General features: G+C 41.0%; 3 protein-coding genes and 4 non-coding genes across 12 annotated transcripts; 1 reads left to right on the top strand and 6 right to left on the bottom strand.

Annotated features, from left to right (window-relative positions):
- Positions 1–294: 294 nt before the first annotated feature.
- On the bottom strand, positions 295–3,851 carry rpl23a (ribosomal protein L23a). The gene is made up of 5 exons (XM_064351341.1): positions 3,731–3,851; positions 2,648–2,828; positions 1,806–1,982; positions 1,415–1,484; positions 295–356 (listed from the first exon to the last, which is right to left on the bottom strand). Exons 1-5 carry the CDS (start codon positions 3,753–3,755, stop codon positions 342–344), a joined length of 468 nt encoding a protein of 155 aa, XP_064207411.1. The 5' UTR covers positions 3,756–3,851; the 3' UTR covers positions 295–341.
- LOC135264342 (small nucleolar RNA SNORD42) lies at positions 426–495 on the bottom strand. Its single transcript, XR_010332664.1, has one exon. It is a non-coding gene; the product is annotated as a small nucleolar RNA SNORD42 (small nucleolar RNA).
- On the bottom strand, positions 1,564–1,628 carry LOC135264343 (small nucleolar RNA SNORD42). Its single transcript, XR_010332665.1, has one exon. It is a non-coding gene; the product is annotated as a small nucleolar RNA SNORD42 (small nucleolar RNA).
- Positions 2,298–2,368, bottom strand: LOC135264346 (small nucleolar RNA Z17). Its single transcript, XR_010332668.1, has one exon. It is a non-coding gene; the product is annotated as a small nucleolar RNA Z17 (small nucleolar RNA).
- LOC135264345 (small nucleolar RNA Z17) lies at positions 2,994–3,063 on the bottom strand. The gene has a single exon (XR_010332667.1). It is a non-coding gene; the product is annotated as a small nucleolar RNA Z17 (small nucleolar RNA).
- A 978-nt stretch (positions 3,852–4,829) lies between the features above and the next one.
- LOC135263383 (ras-related protein Rab-34-like) lies at positions 4,830–13,263 on the top strand. Its single transcript, XM_064351332.1, has 11 exons — positions 4,830–5,168; positions 7,209–7,325; positions 8,802–8,893; positions 9,223–9,288; positions 10,232–10,333; positions 10,440–10,504; positions 10,873–10,924; positions 11,639–11,720; positions 11,825–11,915; positions 11,998–12,105; positions 12,341–13,263. Exons 2-11 carry the CDS (start codon positions 7,272–7,274, stop codon positions 12,406–12,408), a joined length of 780 nt encoding a protein of 259 aa, XP_064207402.1. The 5' UTR covers positions 4,830–5,168; positions 7,209–7,271; the 3' UTR covers positions 12,409–13,263.
- Positions 12,726–19,369, bottom strand: zgc:174895 (uncharacterized protein LOC100126024 homolog). Of its 6 annotated transcripts, none has more exons than XM_064351333.1 (6): positions 19,257–19,369; positions 17,631–17,762; positions 17,124–17,217; positions 16,542–16,688; positions 14,903–14,998; positions 12,726–13,645 (listed from the first exon to the last, which is right to left on the bottom strand). In XM_064351333.1, exons 1-6 carry the CDS (start codon positions 19,320–19,322, stop codon positions 13,413–13,415), a joined length of 768 nt encoding a protein of 255 aa, XP_064207403.1. In that variant the 5' UTR covers positions 19,323–19,369; the 3' UTR covers positions 12,726–13,412. The 6 variants fall into 6 exon arrangements, with proteins under 6 accessions (XP_064207403.1, XP_064207408.1, XP_064207405.1 ...); XM_064351338.1 differs by having other exon boundaries at positions 19,165–19,296; XM_064351335.1 differs by lacking the exon at positions 19,257–19,369 and adding an exon at positions 18,796–19,135.
- Between the last annotated feature and the right edge of the window lie 1,507 nt (positions 19,370–20,876).

Genomic DNA, 20,876 nt, shown 5'->3' with positions numbered 1-20,876 from the left:
TGGTGGAAAATGGAGGTGTGATGAGCCAAACATTTTATAGTGCACAATGAAAATCTTTCTTCTAACTCTCCCATACACGGTGGCCGTCACACATTTCGAACACGATAGGTGGACAAATTGTAACAGTAAAATGTGATTTCACCCATTGTGATGTCAGAAGTGTGTAGCCTGAACACATGCATGTACCTACATCAGGGGGCAGTGGCTTTAGGGTCATCAACGGCACCTACATACACTTGTAATCGCTGTGATGTAGCTGCTGGGTGACTGCTCACAAAAGGAAACTACAGACCAAAATTTTTATGACCATTTATTTTTTTGTACACGTCACGATGAACAGTTTAAATGATGCCAATCTGAAAAAGAAGAAAAGAAGTGTAAGGGGCAAATGTGAAGATATTTATACTATTAACCTTCATCTCACTATGCATCAGTGGTTCCTTTGAAAGCATCACATTTTTCAGATGCAAAAAATAAAGTTTTCATCATTTGCATAGAGAATATGGACTACTTGGAGCCTCTGCAACTGAGCCCAATAACCATTCTGAATAGGAACACTCAAAGCTCACTAGTATTCAATAGATCAGAGTCCATCTAAGACAGTGCATCAAAGTGACTGAAGAGCTGTAAACTGCACAGACTAAGAATGTAAAAACCCTTTAATTTTACCCAAAGTAGTTTTGCGACATTCAGATACAATCAAACTGGTGTCCAGTCCATTTAGGTTCATAAAGGTTACCAACCCTATACGGACTGCCACAAATTACCTGACTTTCGTATCATACCGTGTAGCATACCCTGTTTTCAGAACAATAGGTCCTAATTATTTTCTCCATGCTCTCCCTCCCACTTGAGCACAATTTGCCCATAGTTTAATGAACAAACGTATAATGTATATTGCAAGCTAGAACAGTTGAATTAAGCTGACAAAGGCCTGTGGTAGAATTCACCATTTAACACGCTGCAGATTTGGACACCAAAACTTAAACTGCATGGCCTTGTTGAAATAACACTGAGCAACAAATTACCAATGTCCAAATACATTATAAAAACAATTACATTACAAGCTCAGATTTATGAAAGCATCCAAACTTTCTGCTTTGCAGTCTGGATCGAATATATATATTTTTATTATACAAGGAAAAAAATTTAGGTAAGGTTTTTAGCTAAGATTAATTTAAAATCTAAAGATTCAAATCTTTTAGCACATTGCCTTCATCAATGAAATGGCGTTGTATGTGGATAGCAACTCTACAGCCTCACCTCTACCAGCTAATTAAAGGGGAATTACTAATCACAGCCTCTATTTTCAGGTAGGTTATTAACAAGCAAACCCAAAGTTAATTCTATTTAAAGCCATAGTCATTATAAAATGATTAAATTTGAGGCCATCAGTCTAGTGCAGAGCTCTCACCTTGTTTGCAACATCCAAGGCATCATAATCTGGTGCCAGGCGGACGTACGCCTTCTTTTCGCCATCAGGCCTGAATCGGGAAAAGGCAAAAGATGTTTGTGTAAAGCATTTCATGCCAGCTTACTTGCAAACACTAAGATTTTGCTCATGTGAATCAGTGGTTCCTTTGAAAGCATCACGTTTCAGACACTGCAAAGTTTACATCATCTTCCACATGAACTTAGTTACTCATTAAATCCTTGATGTCTGGAACATGCCTAGCTTAAAACTGTAAGGATACCAAACAGTTCCAGCTCGACTACAATCTGATTCAATATATACAGGATTAAATCGCAAAACTTCTAGAACAAGTCTCTACTGTACTCTTCACATACAGCTATACGGTGCATACCTGATCAGTGTGTTGACTTTAGCAACATCAATGTCATACAGCTTCTTGACCGCGTGCTTGATCTGATGCTTGTTAGCCTTAACATCCACAATGAACACGAGGGTGTTGTTGTCCTCGATTTTCTTCATGGCAGACTCGGTGGTCAGAGGGAACTTGATGATGGCATAGTGGTCCAGCCTGAAAAATACATGCATTTTCAATGGGTTTAACTGACCAGCAAACCACTTAGTAGCTCAGCTATGCTGAGAGCCACACCATCTGAATGACTACAGGACAAAACCATGGTCAGGTAAAATTACATGCAGTCAACAACAATGTTGTAAGACCAGGTATGTGATTATACCTTCAGCCCTGACCAAAGATATCATCCCTGGCTATAGGCACAAACGAGCGCGAAACGCTCAATGTTGAGCATTAAAATATACTAGTCAACGGAAAACAATTTTGCAGCAAATATCCAATGGTCCTATTAGCATTCACTTCAATGTTCGAGGTGCATCAGAATTGAATAGCTGTAATCATGTAATGTCATGCTTTGATCGCTAGATACCATCATTTGCACCACAGCTAAAAGCACATACCAGGTTTCAATCCACCCAGGGTCTGCCAATTTGTGAATTCAGTCCAGTTTGGACCCAACACACCAGGTGAGTTAACTGGCAACAAACTTGAGTTTGACAACTAACTACTGAGTAACAAAAACAAGCACACCCTGTCACTTTCCAGGGACAGGACAGCAGACCTGGTGTAATGGAATTAGACCTAAAGGCCTACCCACAAGCTTGGCTTCACCACAGCCCCCTTGACCCAAAGCCAGACCAGAGGCAGGCTGACACACGTACTTGTTCCTGCGAGGAGCACTCTTCCTGGGGTACTTGGGCTGCCTCCTCATGCGAAGGGTCTTGGGCCTGCGAAAGGTGGGAGAGGTCCTGATCTTCTTTTTTGTGTGACTGTGGACTCCCTTAAGCACGGCCTTCTTGGCCTTCAGTGCTTTGGACTTGGCCTCAGTCTTGGCTGGGACAGCTGTAGAACAACAGTCATGGAGGTGGAAGAAAAATAAAATCGCATTACTACTGTAAGCCAGAGAAATTTAAGGCATATGTGAAAATTGTTCATTCGATAAAAATGATTACATTCGTTCAATCAGTTCCTTGTTACGCATTAAAACATCTGAAACCTATATTTAGTGGTGCATCAGTATTAGAAGTACTAATCACAACGTATCATGCTTTGATCGCTAACATACATCATATGCACCGCGTTTTGCCAATGATGGTTTGACAGAATTCCTGAAACACGATAACATATCTTGAGCAACGTTAAATATCCAGTAAGTTTCCGAGTCGTATCCCTTTGACGTTTAAGTTTTATGTTTTCGGGAGACAAATGAATGGCAGCAATACAGGCTATGTAGCCCTGTATCAAATGAACAGTCAAAAACGAGTCAAATAGCTAAAAAAAATAGTACAATATGCCACTACCTAAAGCCGGAGAACAGGGCACCAGCATAGCGGCTCACTAGCCTTTTCATTCACGTGGGCCTGCCAACTAAGCAGGCCATGCCGACGATCGGCACTGAACGTTAACCGGTACTGATATACAAGTTACCATATCTTATATAAGAAACATACAGATATACACGCAATAGCAACTACCACAGACAACTAGTTGAAACACTCGCAATTAACCGCACATAGATAGCGCCAATTTTATCCCAACGACGTTATCCAACCAAGTTAGCAAACCACATGCAACCACTACATTTTATTACGTGCGTTAATTACACGTGTAAACAAGACATAACACAGAACATCAACAGTATTTAGAATAGAATAGTATTCTAGACTATGACTGAGTACACCAAAACTAGACTTTTTCACAACAACTTTAATTTTATTCGAAATTTATGCGCAAGGTCTCCATACCTTCCTTCTTCGGCTTCGGTGCCATCTTGGGAAAGGACGTACCAACGGGGTTTCTCTCACTATATTGCAGGGTTAAGGAAGCACAGTAATTATCGCGAGAACGGCTCTTAATTTAGATACTGGGAAATGTAGTATAAACCTGGTCACGCGTGGATAGTGGCAATAATGTATATTAAAAATAATAATGATGATGAAAATAGTTGTTTGGTAAATACAGGTTACAATAATAATAATAATAATAATAATAATAATAATAATAATTTATTTAATTTTTTAAAAAGTCATGTGTAGATAGGCATTAATAGATATTAACAGATCAAAACAAAATAGGCATTAATTCAGAGTTGCCTTCATTAAACATTCAGAAAACAGTAGCTAGCCGAGCCTTTAATGAATAATGTAAGAAAACAGTATTGCAGTCTCTTGCATATTGGTATGGTCCACTCTCAGAAAAAAAGGTACAGTGGAGGTTCATTTTTGTTCTGAAAGTACAACCCAGCTGTTTCGTGCAACAGCTGGGTTGGCTATTTGTTGGAAAAACATCACATAAGCTACTGAGGCCAATGTTCCCAGAAATGAATCATTGTATATTAATATGAATTAGGGAAAGTTTTATGATTTCAGAGTCAGCCTTCATGCAAGTAAACTTCTGACTCGTTTTATGGAAGTGTGAAAACTGAGAAACGTGCATACACGTAGGTTACATGCACCACAAACAGTCCGATCAGTCTGGACATTTTAACTGTTATTTTCCCACAGAATTTCTCTGCATTTAATCAATAACACGATAACAGAGATATTGAATGGCCTGCTGTAGTCTCGACTAAGCTCTATCTACATCCAGGAATCGCAACTGCAGCAACAGCAGGCCAACTGTACACTACATCGTTAGAAAAATGCATTGGTGATGCTGAAAATTCACGGTTTAATATATATGCAAAATTGAAAAATAAGCTGACCGAAACACATGACTAGAATATTTATTTTACGGTAGGATAATCAGTCAGTCATGAAATGGAATTTTCTATTCGAATGTACCGGTCGTCAACGCAGATTCATGAATTTACTGTTAAAGGCCGACAGAGGGACCCTCTGACTCAAGCCAGCCGAGGGAATGGGTGCCTCTGTCTCAGTGTTTAAAAAACCAGCCCAGGGCTGACTCATAGCTTCTCTTAATCGAAGTCATCTGTTTGCAATGCTGCATCCAGCACTGCCTTTACCGCGGTTCGTGGGGGTTTGGGAAGGGAAGAGGATTTTCACTTGGCCTTGATTTATTCCGAAAGTCGTTCGTTAACTACCAGATTATCTGTTCCGTGGCTCTACCCAGTTTCTTCAAGAAATCATCCCCAACTTTTTCCAGTATTGTCCGGATACTTTTGTAATAGTAGGCTACCCACGCACCGTACCGAAGAGTTCTGTAAAAGGAAAAAAGACTCTGGTATGTAGTTGTACCCGACTAGCTTACTTGCCTGCTTTGTGCATTGATATATATGCTATTCAAACTGGAATTGGCAGCCTATTGTGTGTCTACGAAGAGAACCGTTACTATCACATTTAATCGAGTTTAATTTGGCTGTCTTTCTGCTTTCGTTTGCAATCATAGACTCCAATCCAAAAAACTTTTTTTTTTGTTTCTTTTTGCAAAAATGATGTTCTTAATTGTTTTGTTTTTAAAAACTTGTTTATAAACTTATGAGTTGCATTTAAAGTATAGAAAATCTATCTTTGTCACTTTCTGGAACATGCGCATCAAACGTAGTTTAAAGTTTGCTGTTAGCGAAGTATCGGTCCCATCTGGGTAGATCATCCTTTGGCCTATGAGCAGCATTCATATTAGCCATCTGCTACAGTAACACTATTCTTTGTTATAAGATTACGAGTTCTGTACAAACGGATTAGGAGAGATTGAACAGATAGGGACGGGACTCTTTATCAATTAGGAAGGCTTTTTAATGGACGGTTTACAACGAACTGATAGTTTACAGCCAGGGCAAATTCAATTTATGTTGCGAAACCAAATAAGCAATAGGCTACTATTTAATGTACATGCAGTGTAGTGTTGATTTGTTGGGTTAGCACTAACTTTTTTCTCCTTTTCAAAGGATACGAGGATTTGATCGGCTGTAGCCTATGCTGCTTTAGAAAAAGGCGGCCAATGGCCAATGTTTATAGTTACCAGCATAATTAAGGCACCCAGTCGGTCGAGCAGATAGATAATTTAAGAAATTACGAATAAGCAATGACAGTGAGTTTCTTGTTAATTTTTTAATGGCTGTGAACGCATACCCTATGGTGTATTACCTTTAACTCAGTATTCCCTTAAGGTGTTTTATAGTGAGAATTGTTAATGCATCAGTTGAAAGTTGAAATTTACCTCTAATCTGGTCTCATTATAATTCCCAAAACAACTCATAACTGGGTTGTAGGTGATATGCACACAATGAGTCAAGCATCTTCAGTGCCAAATATTCAGTCGATATCATGTTTTGGATTAAAATAACTATCTGTTCTTTAAGTACCCTAAATTAATCATACAGCGCGTTGACCTACTCAGACATTTAGGCCATTACCAAATTCGCTGTAGACGTGTTGCTGTTTTGAGTCTCGCGTGATCCCACGCCTCTTTTTCAATGTCTTTTTCAGATTACTGGAAAGTTGCTATAGCAGCTGGTGACAGCACGTGTTTTTGTTGCCAGAGAGACAGTGTTAGGCTATACTATTCAGGAACAGATAAGACAACTTGAGTAAGCAGGTAGGGAAACGAGAGCTGTACATGTACTGCGTTACAGTTCATTCATTCTGGCCTGGGCCCAGATAACAGTGTCCAAACAACAGAAGAGCATGAAACAGGAGAGAGTCAGCCTATATGTCAAGAATAACATACCAGTTGGCAAAATTACTTAATGGCTTATCATCTCTGTGATGTTACCATTATTTATTTTTTATGGACATGGATGGACAAAAATTCAATTACTACTTTTATGACATAAACTGTGTTTAATTGTACGACAAACGGGTTTTGACTTTATAGTGGCTAAAGTATTTGAATATTTTATGTACTCCATTACTGAATGCGTGTTATTCTTTCAGCAGTCTTAATGTTAGCCAACCTAAATTACATCCTGTGCACAACTTAGTTTTGAGATTGTCAAACAGATTTTCCTTTAAGCTGTCCTGGAGTTTTAATTATTCGTGAATTTCTTGACTAGCTATGCCATATTAACAGAAGTGGATTGCAGTTCATTTAGAATACGTTAAGAATAGCTTTGTATGAAATTTCAGTAACTAGTTTAATTATTGCACAAATCAAACAAGCTCTGCAGACTTTGGCCTTAATTAGGACTCGAGCAGTTCTTAATTTTCGTCTTGTTCTTTTTATGATTTAGAGCCTGAAGGCAAACTACATTAATTTAGATTGGAGTTAAGCTCAGCTGATTCATCTGCCAGTATTGCAGTGTGTTGATTCTCTCTGTTACAGGTAAGAGCTCTAGAGTAGCATCACCTCAGTGTCTCCGTGCGCGCACTTGCTGTAACACCCACCATGAGCGTGCTGCCTCCTGTACGAAAGGATCGCATCATCACAAAGCTTCCTCAGGTAACTATTATAGTTACATTACATTACATTACAGGCATTTGGCAGACGCTCTTATCCAGAGCGACGTACAACAAAGTGTATAACCATAACCAGGAACAAGTATGACGAAACCCCTAGAGAGAAGTACCGGTCCAAGTGCAGGGAACAACCGCATAGTTCAACTTGGACCCTGATGGTTAAACTGATTAACACTAACAACGAGAACGGCAACAACGCAATCTATGGAAAAAATACAAGTAGTCGTTAAGACAGTTAATGCACCTAGTCACCTACGAAACAGCTGCCTAGTTACAACCCTAAGTTTAGTCATTTACAGGGGGGAAGGGAGGGATGGGGAGAGGTGCAGCCTGAAGAGGTGAGTCTTCAGTCGTCGTTTGAAATGGGTCAGTGTCTCAGCTGTTCTGACCTCCACAGGGAGGTCATTCCACCATCGTGGGGCAAGAACAGACAGGAGACGTGTTCTGGAAGTGCAGGTGCGAAGAGGGGAGGGTGCTAGGCGTCCTGAGGTAGCAGAACGGAGGGATCTGGCTGGCATGTAGGGTTTGAATATCTTGTGGAGGTATGCTGGGGCTGATCCCTTGACTGCCTGGTATGCTAGGACCAATGTTTTAAATTTGATGCGAGCTATAACAGGCAGCCAGTGGAGGGTAGTGAGCAGGGGAGTTACGTGGGAGTGTCTGGGGAGGTTGAAGACCAGACGAGCCGCAGCATTCTGAATGCCCTGTACTGTTAATGACATGAAGCATGGTGAAGGACAATGTGTTGAATGATGCCTGGTAGCACACCTTACATAGATATACACATGCATCATAAAATACATGTGCATATACTCATATTGAGGCATTCTGTCTCTTAAGTTATAAAAAAATAGTTTGCATTTGTGTGTGTGTGTGTGTATCATAGACCATATAAAAATAGGGGTGTGTATCCATGATTATGATATGTGTTTTTGTATGTGTGTTAATGTGTACGCACACGGTCTCTCTCTTGAATCATTACTCAAACATCATCTTGCGGTGTGCTGAATGTTCTACACACATTTCAGGAAATTATTATGTTTCTTTTGACAATGTGATACAGTGAGGGATTGCAAACTATAGGAAAGCTCTGTTTTCTAAAATAACCACTTGTGCTTTCCCAGTCTCCCATTCTCTGTCCCTCCCAACTTGCACTGCTTTGATCTGATGGCTTTGGAATGCATTGACTCACTGGCTGAATGAGACGACCGGCAGTTCTTTTCCAGTCTGGGCTTGTGGAGGGATGAAATGTTGGATACAGGCAAGGCCCTGCTGCCACAGAGCCTGCTGTCTGTGTGGTCACAAAGGCTGAGAGAGCCACAGCATTTATCTGTGTGCAGTGGAGTGGTAGGGTCAGGGTTGACTAGGCCTATTCCGGTATATAGACACATGCATGTATTTGGTTTATGTAGTGATTCCAGGAAGTTCTGTGGCAATTTATGTTCCACTGTCTGATCAGTGTCCCACAAAAGGAGCTGCACTGCACACAAAGGATGCTTTCCACCCCAAGGTGAAGACGGCATGTCAGGAGCACCGGACTGGCACAGTGGGGTGAGGATTTGGCTTTTGTTCTATGGACAGATGAGTCAAAAGTGGAACTTTTTGGATGACACCGGTCCCATTATGTCTGGTGTAAAGCAAATACAGCATTTCACAGTAAAAACATCATACATCTGAATCGATGAAAATTTTAGAGTGGCCTAGTCAAAGTCCTGACTTGAACCCAATAGAGATGCTGTGGCAGGACCTGAAACGAGCAGTTCATGTGTGAAAACCTACGAATTTGTCTGAATTAAAGCAGATCTGCAAAGAGTGGGCTACAGGAAGGTGGCAAATACTTTTTCACAACACTGCATTTATATTTATGGACCTCCTTGCAGGTTCAAGATCTCCAAGGTCATTGTTGTCGGTGACGTGGCTGTGGGAAAAACCTGTCTAATTAATAGGTAAGCAAAGCTGAAGGTAGAATGTTCAATGTTTAACTGGAAGATTCCAAGGACCTGGAGAGAGCCATGTTCAGGGGGAATTTTATTTAGGTTCTTAAATTTTACAGGGATTAATGAAATTGAGTAGATGGAGAATTTTACCAAGTTTAGCTTTGTCAGGGGACCAAGAGAAATAAACAAATGGTTAAATTCTGCACTGACACCAGGAAGTGTCTTTCTGGTTAATATTTTTGTAGCTGAAATGTAATGTAGTTCCCTGTAGATTTTCTTGCCAGGCCTCTTGAGAAAGAACTTATCAACCTCAAGAGGTCTTCTGGTTAAATAAAAGTTCAAAATAGAGATGCTTTAAAAAGCTGAGTGAATGGACTGAAGACATCCACATGCTACTGGCCAATCCAGACACTGAAGTAATTTTTCATCTGAATGTTCCCCTAAAGAGTGTCATCCACCATAACTAATGTTGATTGTTTAACTTGTGTGTCTATATGCAGTCATCCAACATAGCTGTAATACTGAGACTGACATGAAAGAGCTTGATTCTGAGTGCTAAGTTCCTAACATTCTGAATAGACTATATTTCAATAAACCTGGAGTAGGTGGAGAATTGTGGTCTCTGATTATTTTTGTGTGCTATTTTTTTGGGTCCAGATCATTCACAGTTTTGATCAAGATTTTTTTGAACTACAACTTACTGTGTTTTATGGAAAAACTATGCTAGGGCCTATATTTATTGAGCATGTGAGAGTAGGAGTTCTGATATAGGATCCAGTGCCCATGTCCATGCCGTAACTGTATCCACTATGAGCTAAAAGTCATAATTGATATTAGATTAGCAATTCTCTTCTGAGATGCTTTATAAACACAGGCCCAGGATTGGCTAGAATCTATATTTAATAAATGTATTTCTAAACGGCCTACACCCCCATGTTCTGTCTCTTAACAGGTTCTGCAAGGATACCTTTGACAAGAACTACAAAGCCACAATCGGGGTGGACTTTGAGATGGAGAGGTTTGAGGTGCTGGGTGTTCCCTTCAGTTTACAGCTGTGAGTCTGATCTGAGAGGGGAATGGGGGAACAGCTGAGTGTGGTGGTGGTTCTCTCGCTATAGCCTGAAGCAGCACGCTCATCGCTTTGTTCCTCTGTTCTCCAGATGGGACACTGCCGGACAGGAGCGGTTCAAGTGCATCGCCTCCACGTACTACAGAGGAGCACAGGGTACAGAAATCACAGCGCCTCTTTTATCCCAAAGCTCTGTTTACCTGTACGTATTCCATCAGTGGAGACACTGGTGAGAGCTATAGTGCCAGAGCGTTTTGGGCTTTCTTTTCAATCCGTTATGAAAGGTGATACCTTTTTCCTTCTGGAGCATAAGCCATTTTATATTTGTTTATGCTGTTTTGTGGCCGAAATTAAACATCTGAAAGCTGTTTAGTGTTCAGTCCCATAGTTTTTGTGAAATCTTTAGCTGCAAATGCGAGTCAGTTTGGAATACGCTGTTCCTGTTCCCAGATGAGGGTATGATGAGGCCAACAGACAGTGCTACTTAGGTTAATGTGCCTTCTGTCTGTTCTCTTTCCTTGTAGCCGTCATAATCGTGTTTGATGTGAATGACGTGGGCTCTCTTTACCATGCAAGGTAGGTATGGCAAACACGCCTGCCACAGGCCACCGAAGTGGCTTTCTTTGGGGCCCTCCAGCACAGAGACACAGGGAGATGATGTTAAAACAGTACACATTTATTCCACGAGGGTTTGGCAAGATGGTATAGCCAAATGAGCAGATGTAAAAACCCTGTCATGACAGACAGCTCATGATGTGGGTGGGGATGGCAGATTTAACCTGTGCGCAGTGATTACCTCACTACGCACAGGTGCAGCCACTCCTGTTCCTGGGTCCAATTAGCCTGGCCAATTATCTAATTCTTAACCAATTATCCAATTGGCCAGGTCTAATTAGCTTGACCCAGGGCAGGTGTGGCTGCTTAAACCAGCCATCCCCACACCACAGTAGGGAACACAGTGATCTGATCGACCTCAATCGGTACCACCAGGTCAGGTGGAAGTGGTGCAGCAGACCTGGGTCAAATACGTGTTTATTTTGGATTCAAATACTTTTCTGTGCTCTATTGATCTTTCCTGGTGTAATTGAGCCTGCCAATATGACCAGAAGTCGGGGTTTGCACTTTTTGAGAGTATTTCATTGGTTCCAATACACCAGACATTAAGATCATTAAAGCATAGAAAAGTATTTGAATCCAAAACAAATATGTATCTGACCCAGGTCTGTGGTGCAGTTTGGTGTGCCAGGCCATACCTGTCAGTACAGTGAGTGCCTTTGTCTGTGTTTACAGGCAGTGGCTGGAGGACGCCATGAAAGAGAACGACCCCTCCAGTGTGCTGCTCTTCCTGGTGGGAACCAAGAAGGACCTGAGTGTGAGTGCCCGTCTTAAAGGCTGTGATGCTGGAACGGGCTTGTGCTGTGGCTGTATGGGATGTTCAGATCTTCACCATCTTTGCTCTCCCTCTCTCTGTCCCAGTCTCCTGCCATGTTCTCCCAGATCGAGCAGGACGCCATCAAACTGTCAGAAGAGATTAGAGCAGAATACTGGGCGGTGTCTGCACTGTCAGGTGGGCTACTCTCTTAGACACAAAAACATACAAGTTTCACATCTGGAACATGTGACCGATTTGATTATTTCCGGTGCTGCAGGAGAGGGCGTGAAGGAGTTCTTCTTCCGCGTGGCGTCACTGACCTTCGAGGCAAATGTTCTGGCCGAGTTGGAGAAGAGCGGACCCAGACGCATCGGCGACGTTGTCAGTGAGTATGCTCCCGGAGGCAATACGACCAACTGATGGTCAATGAAATGTTTAATTTCTCATTATGTCCCTTAGCGTGTCGTGTTAAGGGATTTTCTTTTTTTATAAACAGCCCAAGCTATATCCTTTGCTTAAACAGCTGAAACGCTGCTCTGTACTTATTCTGTTCTGGGAATGACATAAACAGACATTTGCCTTACGGACTACATCTTTCTGCTTATGTCGTTCTGCTACAGGAATAAACAGCAATTCCAGCAACTTGTATGCAACATCCCAGAAGAAACAGTCTAACTGTTGCCACTGAGGTTGACTTGTACAGTAACAGAAAGTTTGGCTGGAAATTGCCACAGCAAGGTACTAAAGCACATGGATAACTGCCTTGATAACTGTGTGAGAAATGTTCACAGCAGAGACGCCGTGGAAAAAGCCTCTAAACGAGACCAAATGTAAGTATTACAAAGGGGACTCCACATGGTACGAACAGTGTTATTGTCAGTGAGGAAGTTGTGGATGATTCCCACAAAGGAGCTGGACTTCAACATCTTGGTATATTGCCATTGTATTGGCTGAAAGCTTTCAGCATCATTAGTTTGAATTTCTTCAAAAACAAAGCGCACAAAGAAGAATTACATTTTTTAATGGTATGATAGATTTTATTGTAATGCGTCATGTATTAACGGGACAATCATCTTACTGTTGCAGACATGCTGCTTGATAGCCAAGTATTTTTTGTGCATTTCTCCTTTGGATTTCAGTTAATTTTTTGTGCTTTTAGGTCCCATCCATGTAGTTAATGAGTTAATGACTGCCTTTGAGAATACTCTACTTCCTGGACCATGAGATTCTCAAATACATTGTAATACCAAGGCCTTGTTTTAAAAAAATATATATAAAACAACATGTTCAAGTGGGACCTCACTTTGTGACCAATTAAACACGTACATTTTGAAAAAGTTAGTGTGATGGCCTTACATGTTAGGTTTTGATACAAGGTACAAATTACAAATGTTATATTGTGTTTTAAAAAAAATGGAATTTACCTGTTCAAAATAATCATTCTAGTTTTGACCTCTATGCAATGAATTCAACAACTGTAGTCAGGGCAAGTAACTGTTTGGACTGTATAAGCCTCAAATTCAATAAAGAGTATTTCATAGCATTCTTTCTGAACAGAGTTATGGAGTAACATCAGATTTCCAGAATGTGAGGTTGAATGTCTTTTCTGTGTTGTAGTGCCAATTTGGCTTTTCCAGCATCTCTTTGCTGCACAGGCTAGGAAAGGCCCGCTTTATTCTGATACACACAGGTTCATTCCCTCAAAGGGATCTCCCTGGAGGAGGTGTCTGCCTTCTCCAAGTTACCCTGCACGCTTGTGTGAGAGGCCTGAGTTGACTGAGTCAGGCTGGCCAAGCTGTAGAAGGAGTCCAGGTCCTGGCGGTCTATCTGAGCCTGCAGGTTCTCTGGGATGCAGTGAGAGCACCTGTAGTTATCTTTGAGCCACCGCCCCCCCTCGCTGTTCTCAATGGCAACTGCTGCTACACCTGAAATCAGATATCACAAACGCACACAAATAAAACCCAATGATAAAGGGAGCGCTGCACACTATAGGGTTGAATGACTACAAATATACCTTGACCTTATTTTGCTTGAATTTTTGTGTCATTTGAGAAAAGAATAAATGCAGTTTTGTTTTTTCTCAGCTGCTAAATTATGCAGTCCACCAAAATGAGTAACACTAGACATGGTGAATGTATTAGTGAATGGACTACCTTGTAAATAAATAAAATCATGTGACCTGCATGGATTTAAACGTCTACCCATTATCCTTCAGTTGTTCCTTTATGTACTTGGCAGTCTAGACTAATTGTACAATTGGCTGGCTAATTGTGATGTTTCTAAAATGATTAGTTATTAGTTGGAATGTAAAAGGAAAGAAACTGAATATGGATAGAATGTCAAATGCACACATGACAAAAAGCATGTCTGAGCGAATGAGTGCAACAGTATCAGCCTGATACGCTACACATGGACCGTTTTACTGCACAACTTCACAAGTCACGCGAAGGTGACTGACAAAAACAATCAAACATCTATAAAGGTTTGCAGTCAACACTAAGGGGAATCATCTGCCAGCAAGGGAAAAGACAGCCTTGAGCAGTGGCTGGATTTTACTCAAGATTTAACAGACAACTTTGACAGAAGTATATTTCAACCAACAATTTGTAATATTACAACCCTGACCCACTTCAAAATAAGCCTGTCAGGTTTCTGTCAACCACCTCACAAATTGCATGCACCTGAAAAGAAAGCTGGAACACAGAAGGCAGCAGAAGCTGCATATGGACCAGGTGGTGGGAGTGGTTGCTGTACAACATCTGAGAATTTAACATTGAGTAATTTTTATTCCCCTGACTGGGAATACCTAACTAATCTTAAATAGTCTCTCTCTGTCTCCTGTCTTGCAGACAGTGCCTCTGTTTTGCAGCGGCCACAGCCTGGAATCTTTCAGATTTCAGTGTGTCAGAAAGTGATCAATTACAGCAAATTACCCTAACCCTTCAGATTATTTCAGTAAAGCAGACATGTTCTGTGATAGAGAACCATTTCCAGGAGATCTGTGAAACATGATCTGTGGAGGTGCGGAAGCCAAGGCTTAAATCTGGGAGATTCCCAGAACGGCGCCGTTTGATTTTGCATTGCTTGTACTGACTTGTTGGATATATAAATCCTTATTTAAACCATGAATAGGTTTGTAAAACCCCATTACTCTGCAGTGGTGTGTCATAACTGGAGCCCACCTACGACAGTGGCTCCCAGCTTCTCCACCAGGGAAATGGCCGCCCGCATGGTGCCTCCTGTTTCTATCCACTGGTCTACCAGGAGCACACGCAGTCCTGCCATAGAGAGAGAGGGAGGGAAGGAGGCGAGGGAGAGAAAGAGAGAAAAAACAAGAGTGGGAGGGAGAAGCTTTGTCAAATGGAAGGGAAGGGAAATGCAAAGGTTAAGCAAAAGCCAGAACATCTACACACAGGCACATACATGGAGGCGCTGAGCTGAACTTCAGCAGAGGCATCATCTTTGAGACAAAGGAAACTTCCACAACAAAAAATGAACAGTTCTCTGAGAGAGGGGCAGGCTGTTTGCTGACAAGAGCCACAGGATCCACAGAAACTAGGCTTCAGAATATAGAAATAGACATTTGTTAAATGCTAGGCCAGCCAGACTGACTACTGAGATGACCACTTGCCAGACTTAATTCAGCTGGAAGATTGTAAACATGTAGTCTGGTAATTTGACATGTTATAATGGAGGCTACTAAATTAAGGTATTGTGCACGACTTTGGGGTGTGTTTAGTCTCTTCTGTAGAACTGTGTGTTTTTACATATACACTTGCCTTATGTTTTAAAATAGCTTATTGGTTTATGTTCTTTATAATATTGTGAAAATTTAACATTATTTAGGTGGAGGCTTCAAATAAGCCCACTGGGTTTTCTGCCTCTCCCTGCACTGTATATTATTTGTTATCTTTGTCATTTTTGTGTATTTTTTAAATTGTGCAAAAATAATAAAATTAAAACTCAACTAAAGGCCCATGGCATCAATGCCAGGTGTTAGGCTTGGTTTAATTTTTAAAAACATTATTTTCTCATCAGTAAGGGATCCTTGGGTGCTAGTGTAGTGTGCTGGTTATGGAATAGGCCTTTCCACAGGAGGAAAATTAATTATGTTTTCTCTCAAGTTTCACACTGTAGGTACAGGATACTTCCTGGCTCAATCTTAGGGACATGGGCAGCAGAACACAGGGAGCAGGCCAAAATCAGAGTCACTCCTAATTTAAGTGTTAATGATTTCTTGGTAGCAGACAGATCTGCATCTGCACTGCAGTTACGGATTGCTGGACTGCCCTTTACTGCAAAAATAGTCAGGCCACCAATTCATAACCGAGAATGACAGACATAACCATATCTCGTTACATGAGTGTTTACAGGCACTTAAAATGGTTAGCGAAATGTTTGTGAACTGTATTTCTGTTCCTGGTGTACCACAACATCTGTTGGTTTTCACTGTGAGTGCTCGACTGATCAATTAAACACACAGATGACTCACCAAGTTACTTGGCTCTGAATTACCTGACAATTTTAAGGTGAAAACAAGAACCAGCGGACCATTTGGTTCTCCAGCATCAAGGCTAGGGATCCTTGGTCTAAGGGGCAATGGGCCCTCTATATTATTACATAACATTACAATCACTTTGCAGAAGCTCTTATCCAGAGCAACGCACAGAAGTGATGAACATCAGTGTAGCTCTCAAGAATACAAAGATGCATTATCAAGAGGGCACGAAGAAGGCACAGAAACCCATTAAAAATCTACGATGTAATGTTAACTTTCATTTTTGACAGGTCAAGTGGTTATGCCGTTGGCCAGTCACACACCTGGTCTTAGCACATCCTTCCGCACCTCCATGAGCTTGTCCTTGCCGGAGTAGTCACTGTACGGCTGGCACTCTGTCTGCACACACAGGTGTCCCGCTTTACGGATGGCCAAGAAGCCCTTACACAGAGTAGTGGCCACAGCTGATCCTGACAACCATCAAAAGAAACCAGCTCCTTTCAACTTGAGACCCAGAAAACCAATCTCCCCCCTAACCCTATATATGACTTAAATTTCTCTATGAATATTGAAATGATATGGTTAATCACTTTGATATGTATGGCTGTGACTGGAGATAGAATGTGATTATGCTACGGGATTGGTATGCCTAGAGCAAAAGAAAAAGAAAACATCAGTGCGAAAATCAAGTTACCCTGTTTCTGTCACACTGTGAGTACTGCCCCTGCTATTTCTGGAAGGCGTGGCAGCTAATATTTAAATTTAGGGTCTTCTGAGGTTTCACATTCTACTGTGTAAGCTTCTTTTCTGGGATATTAATAAGGCACCAAGTGGAGTTCAAGGGTTCTGACTCTACGGACAACAGACAAAAAACAAGGGACCAACTCATGCATGAGTTCTTTTACCCAGGATGAATCCCATGGCATCAATGCCAGCCACCAGGTCAATGGATTCATTCTGGAATGGCTGGATAAGATCCTTCACACAGTCTGACAAAGCCTAGACCAAACACAGAACATACAGCACTGATCCCATTTCGTCTTTAGAGCAACCAACCATCAACACTGAGGGTAGTACAAGACTCTTTACCACTATCAGTTATATCAGCGGGTGGATGGCTGAGCTCTAATAATGTATCCAAGTCATTTAGCAGCCACTGAGGCAGATTAGCCTAATTGTATAGAGTAATAAAAACATAAATGAATACACTGTAACCACTTACAATTAGTAAATTACTCATACACAATTATACAGTACATAATGCAATGAGAAAACACACCACAATTATATGACATGAAGAGTAGTGTGCCCACTCACTCCTCCCTAAACAGGTCTCTCAGTATATGAACAGCAAACGCACTAGCATTCTGCGGTACATTTGGCAAAGCAAAAGCAAACCCTGTACCAATTACCTGGTGATTGCAGTAAAGTCTAGATGGGTCCAGCCAGGCAAACTTATTTCCCTTTGTATTCGGTGCCATAAGCAAGAGGTACCAACCCCTCCCTCTCTTCTTCGGAACAGACAATGCGTCCATTCTGACTGTCTGGAAGGACAGATTGAGCAGGCGTTAGGCAGGGAGAAAGAGTGACACAGAGCAGGTGGATCTGTTGCCATATTTATCCAGTCAGGGAGGAAATTCCATGTGGCTGCACTCCAACAAGCAGGTTAGTGGATCTGGGCTGTAGTACTTGGTACCCCATTACCTCTGCCCTGCAATATCTGGACATTTATGCCATTAGTACTGAGCTGCAATATCAGAGCTGTAGTTAAGTTCCACAGTGCTGCTGCCTTTGTACCACACACAATGTGCAATGCATGACAAGAAATGTGCTAATACAGACACATTATTAATGTTAACCAATCACTGAGTATACTGTAACCAAAACATTTCAAAATGTTACCTTAACTGTCACTTAAGACTTTAAGCTAAATTGTTGATAACAAAAATGTAAGAATTGTAACAGAGTCTCAAAAGAACCTTAAGTTAATGAAGCCCATTGGAAGAAGTGTTGTAAATAAATACTGCAGTGCATTACAAGTATAAAACATTAAATTGTATAAAAATGTTGTACTGGCATATTTATACTTACAGCAATATCTTGATTCAGAGGCTGTGAACAGCCAGATTTTAAAATATAAGTCTGTTGAATAACTTTCAGCTGGAGCTGGTAGGTTGCTTATTTACTTTGCCCTCAGTGGATAGACAAACAGCAGTACAGTGGAGCACAGTCGTTCTGGGTCTGGGAGAGTAATTTATTTGGTTTCTACAGAGCCCCCTCTAACACAGGCTATGGGCCAAACCCAGCCCACTTCCATTAACTGTTTTGTTTTTCCCCGAAAACAAACGAATGCATGGACTGTCGATACTCATCTTTGAAGTCATTCATCTTATCATATGGCCTGCAAAACGAGTGAGACTGACCTTAACTTAAAGTATGCAGTTCCAAGGGTAAACACGGCTCACAGCATTTTTGTACCACATTCGAGTATAGAAAGAATTTAATCATTCAGAAACTTTCATTGTGCTTCGGAGCGACAAGCGACCTACACACGGAAGACCATTGGTGGGCGCGAACCTCATCCTTTCTTCTGGGAGCTGGTGAAGTCATGATTTAGGCCGAGTTAGCTGCACGTGTTATCCGGATAGCTTGCTCTGTTCGCTGAACTATACCACAATATCAAGATATCTCGTTACATATACGCTGAAACATACGATGGATCATATCGAAAAGGAAATTACAGGAACGGCGCAGCTTAATGTTAGATAGATGCACGTTACTCAAGTAAGTTAAAGTCATTCATCACCACTTGCCGACCAGCTAATGTTAACTGATACTAGCCAGCTAAAAACATTTTAGGGAGATTTAAAAAGCGACGTAAGTATTTCTATTTCAAATACAAAATCTGCAAATGCATCAGTTTCTTTCCCCGATTGCCTAACTCACCCGTGTAATACGTAACTAAGAGTACTGTGACTCGTATAAATGATTGGTGACTTGTCTGAGCATTTCTCCAGAAAAGGGAAAGGATTAGCTACCCGCGTGTCATTGTTTAGTAGAAGTAACTTCTCCCGAGTGGTTCGTAGAACTAACGCAGACCTCATCCTAGTGTCGTGGGATCAGTTTGGGTGGTTTAACAGATGCCACCTCCATCCTAAATTTGTTCGTGCTTGTTATGTAGTGAACTATTCCTCAAGTATACTTTGGCTGATTTGACTTGGCCTACATACCATAATCGCCTAGCTAATTTTTTTTATTTTTTATTCCTGTAGCATACGCAAGTTACTGTAGTCTTATTTGGGAACAATTGGTCCTCGATGCAGTGTTAAAATTGTGACACTTATAACAAGTTACTATCCACGCAGACTGGGCCTACACGTTTGGAACTTTTGATCCCTTAGGCTTTAATTCTACAGTGAGTTTCAGACCAAAGTGGAAGTGCAATTCTTCAACAAGTAGGCTATACGAAGTAGGCCTACGTGCGTTTGTCTGTGGTTTAAGGTACTGTCACACGCAGTTAGAAAACAAACATCTCTGGATGCATTTGTATGTGCTATCAGGCCCACATTAGGAAGTCTTTGAGGTGACCAAACATTTAAAAACTCCAAATCAGAGACGAGATGACAAAATCTAGAAAATCCAAGCCACAGTTAAATGTAGCAAAACTTGGGTAGCAGTCTTGGCTTGTGTATTTTCTGTGAAACATTTGTGAGTTTTGTTGTGAATCTGCATTTTGAAAAATTGGTACATAAAAACTTAAAATTTTTTAGATTTACATAATGTATGTGTGGGTGTGAGTAACCTAGGTTTTTAATGTTTTTCTGGGATTAAACATAGGTCTGATCAAATATGCCATTTTTAGAATGGAATTCTAGGGTACAGAACAAAGACTGACAGCTTTACATGGATTGTGCATTTACACAAGTTGGCTGTGTGTGTAGGATCTGTACAATTACCGAAATGGGATTTAAAAAGAATACATATTGTGATCGTGTCATCTTCCACACAAATTTGACCCCAAAAAGGCCACCCTTAATGTAGAGAGTACTATAAACATTTTGGAAGTCACATGCTTGTGACTGATTGTGTTGAAGTGAGATGACAGTTTTGCAAACCACACAAACAGAAAATGAAAGAAGCAAAGGAAAACAATTTTAGTTTCTGTGGTATTGCAGGAACCTGCCACAAATCGGTTTGATATTAGGAGTTACTACAGATATTTTGAGGTCCCTTTAGTAAGATTTGCTTAATACAGTACCTTAGAAATAGGCCTACTTAATTGCATAGATCAGTCGTCATTATTTAAACAAAAAGAAGCATTTGCTTCTGTGAATGTTCAAATAGCAATGCCATATCAAGCCGGTCTCATTTGAATCAAAGTCCAACTGGCCTCATAATTAAATATTTTATGCCTCAAGGCTACAGTTGAAGGGTCACTTCCTTGTTTTAACAATCCATTTAAAAAAGGCACCACAATAACCAGCACAGAATAAAAAGGTGCGGAACTTTCCCGTTCCGGTCATATCCTTTATCATCCAAGAGGTTGGGATGACCGTGGCATAGAGTGCGTCAAATTATGCGGGTGAGTAAATTTCCTACATTACCCCACTATCAGCTCAAGAATAAACCATCGCAACCGCATGATCACCACACACCAC

Source organism: Anguilla rostrata, chromosome 9, assembly GCF_018555375.3.
Source record: "Anguilla rostrata isolate EN2019 chromosome 9, ASM1855537v3, whole genome shotgun sequence".
NCBI lineage: Eukaryota > Metazoa > Chordata > Actinopteri > Anguilliformes > Anguillidae > Anguilla > Anguilla rostrata.
The sequence above is the reverse complement of the archived record's forward strand: the minus strand, read 5'-3'. Positions and strand labels throughout refer to the sequence as shown.